Consider the following 12,896-nt stretch of genomic DNA (forward strand, 5'->3'; position numbering starts at 1 on the left):
TTGTCAATATACTTGTTGGGTCAAAAAGCATGCAAATGTAAAATTAGGCTCCTGATATTGTTATTATATAAGTAGTATACTGCTATATAATATAACAGTTAAAAAATACTAACAATACATATAGGCAATATTTATTTTTACAAACATTTAAATTTTAAATTTTCACAAAATGTATGATAATTAAAATTTAAAAATTATTTTTTGTATAAAATGTTGAACTTTTATATAGCTAAGGATTGAAAATTTAATACAAGGTTCCACGTAAATAGGTTATATATAATTACTTTATTATATTCACAAAAATATTTTAAAATACTCTTAGTAATAACTAATATCCAGCCAGAGGCTGACTATCTGTTTTCAAAATATTTTGACTTATTTTGAGCTGTTTACGGACATTTTCGGCTTACAATATAAAATAGTTTTTTATTCTATAAATATCAATAAAATTATATTTGTTGGGTAAAATAGCTTGAACATTTAATAGAAGGCTCCTAATATATTGTTTCAAAGACAGATAAAAAATATTAAAAATCCAGTCACAATTTTTTTAAGAGCATTTAAAGTTCAATATTGACAAAATACGTAAGATTCACGAAAAGGTGCAAATTATTTTGAGTTAGAAATTCATAAAAAATTTGAAAATGTGATACAAGATTCCTCATAAGTTTTCTACCTTTCAAAAATGTCTAGGTACCTGAAGGTTCAATTTCCTAATTTCACTGTAATTCAAAAACGAATAACTGTAGATACATGAAAATTCACTGAATATTCATTTAATAAATTCCTATACGCCTATACCTACTTGATAACATTTTCAAAATATTTTGACTCTTAATTTTTGAGCTGTATTATGGACATTGTTAGTTTTCAATATTTTAAGTTTTTTTTTTCTATAATTATCAATAAAATTTTATTTGTTGGGTAAAAATGGGTGATCATTTAATACAAGTATTGCGGAGTGGACTGTAAGTTTCGTTTACTGGTTACTTCGGATACTCGGGTTGATTAGACTATTATTTTAATTAATAATTTATAAGAAATTGAGCAAATAGAATATTAAATACTTTTATTTTTACTATAATGCGGAGCCGACATGTCACGTTCGCTCTTTTTCGACGAGTGACGACTAACTAAATTATATACAATACAAAATTGATCGAGGGCAAACCCGTCGGCCTCACTAGCCGATAACAATATTATCATTCCGATTAGTACTCGATAGTCGATAACATTTCAACCGATACGCGACAACAAGATTCCTGATAATATACTGTTACAAAATAGCAGTTTAAAAATATTAAAAATAAATAAGCACAATTTTTTTTATAAGCTTTAAAGTTTAAATTTTGACATTATTTTTCAAATTTCAAATTTTATAATTATTTTGTAATCAAAAATTAATAAAATGTTCAACTTTTATATCTATAAGGATTGAAAATTTAAACAAGGTTCTACGTAAATACCGAGGTAAATACGTTATAATATAAAAATTACTGGATTCACAATAATATCATCAAATATGCTTAGTATTTACTATTTAGTAATATCATTGATTATATAATACTATATAATAATTATATTGTATTATATAATCAATGGTAATATCATAGGTGACTGACCGTTTTCGGCTAATATAGATTAAATATTTGTTGGTGCATATTATAATATCCGTGTAGCTTTTATATTGCAGTCCGCAGATCTACGGCCATTATACTTTGTGTAACCGATTAACGAGTTTTTTAATTTTAAATATAAATTTTAACGATTTTTTAGTCGTTAAATCTGTAACAATTGATTATATACACTCGACAAAACGAAAAAAAAGAAACAATATTTTTTTATCACAAAAACAAAAGTAATACGAAAAGGTATAAACATAACAGAAACAGTATTTTGTTTGAAAAACATTAGCACATTGGCTATGAATAATAATATTATGTTCATAATAATAAAAGGGCCGAGAACAAGAAAAAAAAAATCGAAATTTACATTATGTGAACAATTTGACAATTTGAAATAATTTAAGAAAATTAAAAATAAAAATACGTCGGACAGGAGACAATAAACAAGGGGGGGGTGGAGAGGATGCGAGATGGCGAATTATTCGTGCGGATATATTATAGTAGTGTTGTTGGCCACTGGTCACCTCTGCACGTTCTCATGACCTGCCCCGCGGGTTGACGAGTGTCGCTGGCGCGTTTGCTCGGACGCTTGACGACCTTGCTCAGCCGGCGAGGCCAGACCGAGACGGCCGCGGAAGCGACCACGGTTGACGGCGACGAGCGGCGGCTATTGCGCGATGTTGTGCGCGTTGACGGTCGACGGCGTGACGACTATGCCGACGGACGACGAAGACCAAGACGCGGAGCGAGCGGAGTGAGATTTTGTGCTGTGGAACCGACGGGGACGAGCGAAGGGGCCAATGTGGGATTACCGCGAGGCGAAAAGGCGAGAGTCAACGGACCGCAGCGCGATCCTCAACTTTCGGTAATTTTCGCCCTGGTGTTGACCCTTCGGCCACGTCTTCGTTCCGCCGCCGCGGTGATGGAGTCGCGCGCCGCCAGACCCCGAAACCATTAAGTTTTATTGGGTCCGGCGGCGCTGACGTCCCTATGTTCCTAGCACGCAAATCTCCATACGACCATACCACTCACCCCGTGCCAAGGTCTTCGCCGCTGCCGTCATACAGAGTCGCCATCGTCGGAGTACCGTCGGGGCGGAGTCGATGTCTGCGCCGGTACCTCTACTAGCCGCCGTGTCATTATCACCGTCGTCCGTCGCCGCCGCTCCACATGATCGTAACTGCAGCCGGGCGCTCGCCGAACCGCCAGAGAGTCTCGCGCGTCAATGACGACCAAGCGCGCTACGCCCGCGAACCCGTCGTGCCGCTGGTGGTCGGAGAACGTGCGTGGGTGACTTACTTTTTTAGAAGTGGAGGGGGTCAAGTGAGGACAAAACCTTGTAGAATATTTGTATAATTTTTTTACTAATATTAGTACGAAAATATCTCAATATTGTTACCTACTATTTTGGACGAACTATATATTATGTAGGTACTTTTAATGTATTTATTTTATATTGTGGATACCAGTGTACAGTGGTATTTACACTTGGTAAATAAATGTAAGGGTATAGAACACCTTTATAATAAAATATGCAACCGAACCTAACCTACACATTTGTTTTCTCTGCATACTCAAAATACATAAATACATAATATAGCTTAATAAAACCAGAAATTTATTTTATGGGTACCCTTCTTCACAATGTTTGTGTTATAATTTTATCAATTATAATATTGTGAGACCACAAAACCACATCAAACATAACTTGGAAATTAAACATTATAGTACAATACATTTTTTTTAATACCTACTGAAAAAATATAAAATATATATTATAATATAAAAGACACATTGGCGATTATATTTATTGTTAACAGGCCAAAGAAGGCGTTTTAAAAAAAAGTTGGTGCAATTGTACCCCCTACATTTAGGACATACACTTACGGACATTTTCGAGGACATTTTAAATTGAACATTTTTTCAGTTTTTTTCCATTGAGAATCGATATAAACTATAAAGATTAAAGAATAAAGTTTAATCTTTATCTCAATGTTTTTTTCATACACGTATCCAGTATACGGTTTAAGACAGAATCGCAGAATAATGAATAATAACCGGGAATATAAACCGGGAACGTATCACATTCATAATATTCTGTGCTGATATCAGTGAACCTATTATCTGATACAGCCGAGATCATCGAGATTAGAGATAAACGGTTATCATATTATCATACTAATATTCGTTTTCTTGAGAACTGAGAACTAATATTATTATTGTTGTAAATTTACTTTATAATTTTAATTTTCAGTTACCTACTTACCTACCTATTCAATATTTAGTAAATTAGAATTAATTTAAATTAAAAATGAGTTTGTCACACACTCGCAGTTTATTGCAGGTAAACTTTATACATACTCGATACTTTATAGTGTTCACATTCAATGTACACAACAACTATTTTGTTGAAAACATAATATTTAATAATTACAGAAAAATAAATTGTTCATTTTCGATCAAAGCGTATAGAATATAGATGTCCATAATAATGTTTGTACTTATTTGCTTATACAAATATAAATTAAAATTAAATCTTATGTTTTGAATTTATTACTATAGCAATGTTCAGAATATTGTAATTTTATATAATTCATTTTCAGCACTCGAGCAAAATTTTGCAACTGAGTAATGGCCCGATTTCCAATAGCATTCGTGGATTGACTATACCAATTGTAGTAGAACAAACTGGTCGTGGTGAACGTTCTTATGATATATTTTCTAGACTTCTTAAAGAACGTATAATTTGCGTTATGGGAGAGGTAATTACATTTAAACTATATAATCTATTTCATGTTTATGTGAACAAATATTTTATATTGCTTAGATCAATGATCATGTCGCCTCATTGGTAATAGCTCAGTTATTGTTTTTACAATTTGAAAATCAAAAAGCCACAATCAATATGTATATTAACAGGTAAAATATATTTTATTTGTATAAGTATACAATAATATAATATGAATTATAAATTTATGATTTTTTTTAGCCCCGGTGGTAGTGTTACAGCTGGTCTAGGCATTTATGATACCATGATGTATATTAAGCCAGATGTTTCAACTTGGTGCATAGGACAAGCTTGTAGTATGGGAAGTGTTTTACTAGCCGCAGGGGCAAAGGGTAAAAGGCATGCATTGCCCCATTCAAGGATCATGATTCATCAGCCATCTGGTGGAATGCAGGTACTTGTTACTACTAAATAGTATAAAAATAGAATTTATTATATTTGTATAAACAAAATAGTTTTGTGTACATTTAGTATATTTTTTATTTGTCTGAGAAATATTAGTATAACATTACATTACACCAATTAAGAAATATTAACATTATAAGTTATATGCATTAGTATATGTAATATAATAAACTTTTCAGATTTAAGGGTTTATTTCAAACTCAAAAAAGATTAAATAAACTTTAATGAATGAATCTGCACAGGAAGCAAAGTCGCAATTAGAAATATAATTATATGTAAAAGTTAGTAGTTGGCCATCTACCTAGTTTCAATTATTTTATATCTGAAATAATGTTATTGATAATGTTTTTTTAATTTCAAACAATGGTTTTATCACCTGTGATGCACCACAAATTATGTAAATTGTACATATAATTATTTAAATTAATACCCCAAATGGATTGTTCCATCTACTCACATACTCTATGCACATAAATAAAATAGAATAAGAATTTAAACTTAATGGAATTGTATATTTTTATTTTATATTTTATTCAGTTATAGCTATTGATTATTTACTAATAACTGGATAAAAATCATAGGTATAGGTACCCAATATAATACAATTGTATTATAATATAAATACAATTCAACTCTAAACCAAGTTACAACTTTTAAATTGCTAGTACATATTATTATTGTTTTAAAATTTAGTGAACAGAAATTCAGAAATAAAAATTGACCTTACTAAAACCCTAAATAATATATTATTATAATATATTTGGACTATATGTATGACAAATCATGTTTTTGTATATTTAATTATGTTTATAAATTTTAAATTACTTCGATGAGTAAAGAATTAAAAAATCAATTTAATCTGTTTATTAAAACTTGCAGGGAAAAGCATCAGATATGAAAATTGTAACTGATGAAATTCTAAGACTTAAATCATCTTTAATTGACATTTATGGCAAACACACAGGAATGCCTGCAGATAAAATTGGTAAGCTTATTCCATTATTACAAAAATATTTGAAATAATAAGTTATGTAAAATAAAACAATTTTTTTTTCTTTAGTTAACTGTTAACTTTTTAATTATTTTCTAATTCTTAACTTATAGTTGAGGTTTGTATACTAAAAACATATTCAACCGATTCTGCCAAAAAACGATTAAGAATATTTTGCTGAAGCAAAATGAAATAATAGATGTATAGGTTATAAATAGGGTTTGGATTTGAAGGCAATATAATCAATAAAAAAAGCATTAAAAATGTAAAAAAAAAAAAGGTGGGTAAGTGGATGTCGCTCTGCTGTACAGTAGGTTATAAGTGGGTCACTGTATAATGGATAGTATTAAATTTGAATTCAATGATATAATATCAGTGTATAAGAAAAACGATTCTGAGCGGAGACGGTATGTTAGTCTAGGTATAAGATATATTATATACTTATCTGTATAGTATTAAAAAAAAATTGACCAATAATAGGTACCTATCTATAATAAATTCCAAATTAATCATATCACAATATCCATTAGATACTTATAACGCTTTATACATCAACAACAAACCGTGGTACTATCATAGATATAATATAATAGTATACTTTAGAAGTTTCAAGTACCCACAAATAATATTATACAATCACTACAAAATAACTAAAATAGTTGTTCCAGGTTTTTTAATATGTAATTTCGTCCAAATATGAACTTAAAATGACTATAAAAATAAACTGTGTAAAAGTATTTTTTAGATTTTTGGTATAGAATTATTACTTACGTGACTTTGTTTACATTTTCAATCCTTAGCTATAAAAGTTGAACATTTTATACATTTTTAAATTTTATATTTGATAAATTATGTCAAAAATAGAACTTTAAATGATTATAAAAAAAAGTAGGGCCATCTAGTGTATTTTTAATATTTTCAACTGCTATTTAAGCAATATATCAGGATCCTTGTCTTAAATTTCCATGCTTTTTGGCTCAACAAATAAAATTTTATTGATATTTATAGAAAAAATAATTAAAAAATTGGAAACTGAAAATGTCCGTAAATACAGTTCTACAAAATAAAAATATTTTGAACATTTTATCGTGTATAGAAAATCATAACATAAACAACCAGTGAAAATGTCATATATATATATGTTCGATTTTGTCGAAAACCGATTTTGCTTGAAAATTCTTGTTTTTCCTTTATTTTTATGTTGTTTTACCCGGTGCTTTTGAAAACTATTCTGAATTTTAAATTTGTCCTCCCAATTGCGCCAATTAGATCCACTTTCCCATCGAACAAGATACTGTTGAAGAAAATTGAACAGTTTTACTTCTCCAAGCCGTAATGACACTATGACAGACAGCAAATATATATATAGAAAAAAAACGCACATCATTGTAAAATCAATTCATTCATTATTATTATTATTATTCATTTTGAGTTATGACACTAACAATAATTTTAATATTAAAAATCACCTCTGGTCAAACCTATTGTAAACTAGTTAATCAATAATAATCCGTTTTCAAAGTTATAATCCGTCAAGCCAAATTCCTCCAGTTTTGCAGTCTGGCTTAAATTTATAGTCTAAAGGTCACTTTTCTTCATCCATAAGAGGACATTGCACGGTTATTAGTTGTCTCCGTCTTACAAGTGCGTAACATAGAAAATTTACGCTCAGCAGATATTTAGTTTAACTTTAATACTTAGTATATCCTATTGGAAAAATTTAATATTGACTTCCTATATACCTATTTTGGAGTTCCGAATATATATTCTATTTCAAATCAGAAGATAGTGTTAAATTTAACTTTCTGAGTATTCTTTCTACCCAAAAAATTGTTCACTAAAAAATATAGATGGGTAATAAAAAAAAAGTTCAAGTAACATTTATACTAAGAATCTAAGCTATTATTGTAAAAACCTTTACGACGTTCCACGATTCTCTCAAAGTTAAAAAATTAACAAAAATATAACTATATTGACTAATTGTATTCTAATTATTACGATATTTGTAGTGTTTATTTGTACTACGGGGATGCGTTTATGTGCATTGGCCATTAGCGTACCGTACCCACACAATATACCTATATTTCCATTGATGTTGGATACGTATATAATATATATATATATATTATATATAAAAAATATGTATAAATAATAAAAATGATATTATGTCTTATAAAGAAATGTTCACATTATTATGTATGATGGAAAAAGTCAATGATAGGGAGGGGGGAGAACACCCATATCCAGTATGTGTTGTGTATACGCAACGGCGTTGACCGTTACAAAACTTCAATAATGACGTACCGACATTAAAGTTGTATATTATTGTTGGCCAATGCGTATGGCGCGGCGATCTCATTTCACATGACGTAAATAGTGTGTTTGTTCCCATTGTTGCATAATGTATTAATGCATCTATGTCCTATACATATTATCATTGATTATATGAACATTATATACATTTTATCGTCTAGGCACATGAATTAGTAATAATAGTGGTACACTGGTACCTATAATAATATAATAATAATAATAATTTGTTTACTTCTTAAGGTGATTTGTATAAAATGCAAGTAAACGTACAATCGTATTATATTAGTACATAAGTACATATTATTACTAGATAGGTTTGTGAACCCGTTTTAAAAAAATGGTTGCATTGCGTTTAACTACTAGTATAATATATTTAGGCACGTATAGATCGTATCACACTATATAGATACCCGGTACCTAGTATACTACCTACCTTCCTATACATTTTTTTGTATACAATTTTTATTTTTATAACTTATGAAAAAAAAATTGTTAACACGAATATACTATAGCTGTGGTATAATTATAATGAATGGGTGACCTCGTGTCCCTATTTACATAGGTAACTATATGTGCTTTTATAAAATAATAATTGATATATATTACCTACATATCTGCCATAGTTAAATTCGTTTTACACATAATATATTGTGGGTATATACCAGCTCTATCTTGGATCTGTTATAACTTACTTATAAGTTGTAACTTCTTCATTTTCTAAGCCATTTGAATTACCACAATGTATCGATTTTCTTAAAATGATCTATTAGATAGGAAAAACATAATATTTAATAAATTATAAAAAACTCTTTAACATTTGTTTGGTTTTTTACCTATATATATATATATATATATATATACCTAGTTATATTAATTTAAATTATTATTTTATCTTTATGTACCTATGAATATTATATCTGTATAAAATATAAATAAGACTAATAAGTAATAATATTTAATAGATATGTACCTACTAATTATTATAGTATTCAATAATAGTATATAGTATATAGACATTAATAATATATATTTAAGATTTTGAGCTGTTTTTTAAGTAAATATACATCATAGGCGACAGCGGATAGTTCGACACATCTTTTTTTTAAATTTCAAACTTAAATATTTTATTAACTAAATAAAAAAAAAAAATGTGCCTCGTATAGGTTCTATACGTACATGTTATAAAAAATTAGGATATTCTATCAGAATGTAGATTGAGGTAATCGTTTTGACGTATTGGAATTAGAGTTGACTGTTTGAGTGAAAAATAAACGTACTTATACTTGGATTTCGTTATAATATATTTCTTGAGGTTACTTATGTATTGTTTTTTCTAAATATATTATCATCGCTCTACTGGTGAATGTTAACATTATTTGATAGACGACAGTCGACAACCATCCGCAGTCAAGTTTGATTTTTTTATTTTAATTTCAATCAAAGTTAAAAATTAATTTAAGTATTCCTTTCTGTCGTGTACTAACACACACACATGTATTGTTTTTATAATTTTTATTTTTTCTGTCTGTCATCATCAATTTTTGAAGTGCCTAGCAATAATGCTTTGTTTGTCAATTTCGAGTATGATTTTTGGTACCAAATTGGTTGGAGGTGCTTTGGGTATTGGTAATTAAATGTACGAAATTCCCAGTACTTTCACAAATGATTAACTTTAGATCCATATTAGCATTTACTGGATATGATAATGTAAATTTAGATTTTTTTTTTTCGATTTTGTATACTAAAAATTTCGTTTTTGGGTGTATAATCTTGTAAATTTAATATAAGTAGGTTCCTTATAAGTTGTTGGTAAACCAGTTAAAATATAAAAAATATATAATCAAAAAATTTTTTATACCTAAGCAATAACGCTTTTACATAATGTTAACATTTTACAAAATCAGGATAACTATTTGTATGTAAAAATGAATGTTTTTAATTTTGTTATCAATGGTTTAAAATGTAATATAAGATTATTTATAAGTTTTTGTTACTTAAAAATTAAAAAAGAGTTTAATATAAAGGCACATCAATTTTTTTATGTCAAATTTTGACGATATTAGATTTATTATATATTATAGTGGACAAATGGAATAAATGAATACCCTAATTATTAAAGTTTGTTTAATTGTCATAAGCTATAGTTAATTAGTGAATACCATTGTACATACATTAGCATTGAAGTATGATAAGGCTTTATAAGAGTTAAGGGTTCCGGAAGGTTAGATAATTAGGTTAGCGTATACACTCTTAACCCATTTCTGACATTTTATGAAGTGTTTTTAATGGTCTTAAATAATATACCTACTTTCTCATTTTCCTATTGGAATTCTGTAAGATATGTTCAAAACTTTAAAGCATTATATTCCATACTAAACTGTCTAAAGTTGTATACATATTTTAACAGACAAATTATATTTATGTTGGATGTATTCTAAATGTAATTGTCTTATTAATGAATTAACAATTTCGATGTATTTCCTAATTTTGTATAAAGGCAAAAGACGAAAAGACGAAATGGGTAAACAAGAAATGAAAAATGAATTACAAAATGTATCTTCTTAAATTTTACAGAAAAAAAATAAGTTAAAGTTGTAATTTGGACACATTATTTACCAAACTTTATTTATTACTATACAAAGTGTAAGTATACTAGAAAGATTAAAATATTTTTGGTGAATGCGTTATAACGATAGTAGTATTGATTATTTAATTAATAATCAATCAAAATTTATTTTAGAAAATTGTAACAGCATTGCAGAGTGCAGACCGCTGCAGTAACAACTGTAAGTTGTAATAATGTACAATATTTATAAAATGTTATGGGTATAAGGTTTCTAATAAATATCTAATTATTTTGATTGTCTTCAGTAGGTATTAGCGTTGATTTTAGAATTACGTAAATTAGGTAAATGGTTTGATTTTTATTGAAAATCTACAACACAAAATTACTACCTATCTATATCATTTTTTATCTATAACTATTTTATAATTTGTAGTTGAGAAAGTTGGGCGTTTGTTTATATTTAAATGTGGCAATATAGCTGACCGGATATAACTAACCGCACTAACATTTTCATGGCTATGTTTTGTTTTCACGGTTCATGTGAATTGAATGTCACGCAACAGTATCTATACGAATATATGACTATACATATACGTGTATGCATAATGCATCCATAATCATTAATCATGTAGGTACCTACATTTGGAATAAACTATGTCTATAGTGCATAAAATATAAAATATATTATATTGTTGTTTATTTACCTATATAGTTATTGGATATACCTGCGCTATGCACTACGCAGCCTACATCCGATTTAGTTTACGATTTACATATTTCACAGTTTGTATATCCGGTTTTTGACAGTCATCAATTGTTAAAAATTAAGTCGTATATGTATGTAAATAAGCTCTATATAATATGTACTGACATGCAGTTTATAGCGTACTTACCCACATATATTTTTTGTGCATTCAATAACAATTTTGATACTAGACAAATAAAATTTCACACGTTCTTTTTGATCATAAATTGAATAGAATGTAGATTATGTCTTGTAGATACAATTCTACTGGTGGAAGACAAAATAAGCTAATAGTGACAGTTGCAATACTTTACAGAAAAGCAAAACCCAAATTGTCATGTTAGAAAATGTATTGCTAGTCCAGAAAATTAAAAATTTAATATTTCATCATTGCCAGTGGAACATTACCGCGTACAATGCGCGTGCAAAGTTTAGAAAGCTTCGGTCATCCCATAAAATACAACATTATTGTTAACTCATATGAATGTCACTAGGAAACAATTGCCTTTTACCAGTCGATTAAAAATTACAGATTACAACAATCTATTAGTGTGAATGATATATATATTTTTTTAAGATTTTGGTCATTATTTTGGATGAAAATAGTTGGGATAACCGATATTTTTGCGCAGAAGAATACAAAATTACAATAATAAATAATAACAGTGTAAAATACTAATATATTTTATATCAATAATATAATTATATCAATAATGACTCCAGTTACAAATAATACAATTGAGATACATATCCAATTGACCTGTACATATAAAAATGAGCAACTGCAGAATGGGCATGTATATTGGTTGATTCAAATGAAAAATTGTATTATATATTAGGTATCAATATCCAGACATGGACTGGTTGGGATGCCGGGATGCTACAACTTCCCTTGCTCTAAAATATATTTTCCCCAGTGTTCCATATACATTCAATAGTCTTATTGTCTTAAGTTAATATACCGTATGAGCGGGATACTTTGCTCCAAATATATTTCTTTTTTAGTTTAAACCTATACTATAGCTTCAATAACAAAGATAAAAATTACCTGTTCACGTTGTTTTATATGTATAGATGTTGAGAGGTAAGAGCAGTTAAAAAAAACCGAATGTCATTCTAAGTGACTTACTTACTTATTCCCAAAAATTTGGAGCAAAGTAAAATACATTACAGGTTACATTTCACAATGATTAAAATTATCTTACTTTAATGCATATAATAACTATTGGTGCAATGTTTAGTGCTTATGTTGTAACTAATCTGAACCTATACATAATATAATTTAATAATATAATTTTTTTTTTTTTAGTTGATTAAAAATTTTTTTTCAGTACATTTTAAATTAAATTTTAATCTCCTGGATTTTGGACAACTTTTTCGTCATGAGTTTTTGTGTTTTTGAAAACAACTCTTTTCGTGGCATACATCTTGGAGGCAAACTAATAGATTGATGTTTGAAATGT

The 12,896-nt window shown here is 28.4% G+C and overlaps 1 protein-coding gene across 1 annotated transcript in view; it reads left to right on the forward strand.

Moving 5' to 3' along the window:
• Positions 1 to 3,812: 3,812 nt before the first annotated feature.
• Clpp (ClpP caseinolytic peptidase, ATP-dependent, proteolytic subunit homolog) overlaps positions 3,813 to 12,896 on the forward strand; it is a gene marked incomplete at its 3' end in the record, with an annotated part of 30,101 nt that continues 21,017 nt past the window's right edge. Inside the window, 8 exon segments of the mRNA NM_001162009.1 lie at positions 3,813 to 3,969; positions 4,229 to 4,387; positions 4,453 to 4,544; positions 4,615 to 4,807; positions 5,698 to 5,802; positions 9,499 to 9,509; positions 9,511 to 9,514; positions 9,517 to 9,522. Coding sequence (NP_001155481.1) covers positions 3,937 to 3,969; positions 4,229 to 4,387; positions 4,453 to 4,544; positions 4,615 to 4,807; positions 5,698 to 5,802; positions 9,499 to 9,509; positions 9,511 to 9,514; positions 9,517 to 9,522 — 603 coding nt within the window.

Source organism: Acyrthosiphon pisum, chromosome A2 (genome assembly GCF_005508785.2).
Source record: "Acyrthosiphon pisum isolate AL4f chromosome A2, pea_aphid_22Mar2018_4r6ur, whole genome shotgun sequence".
Classification (NCBI taxonomy): Eukaryota; Metazoa; Arthropoda; class Insecta; order Hemiptera; family Aphididae; genus Acyrthosiphon; species Acyrthosiphon pisum.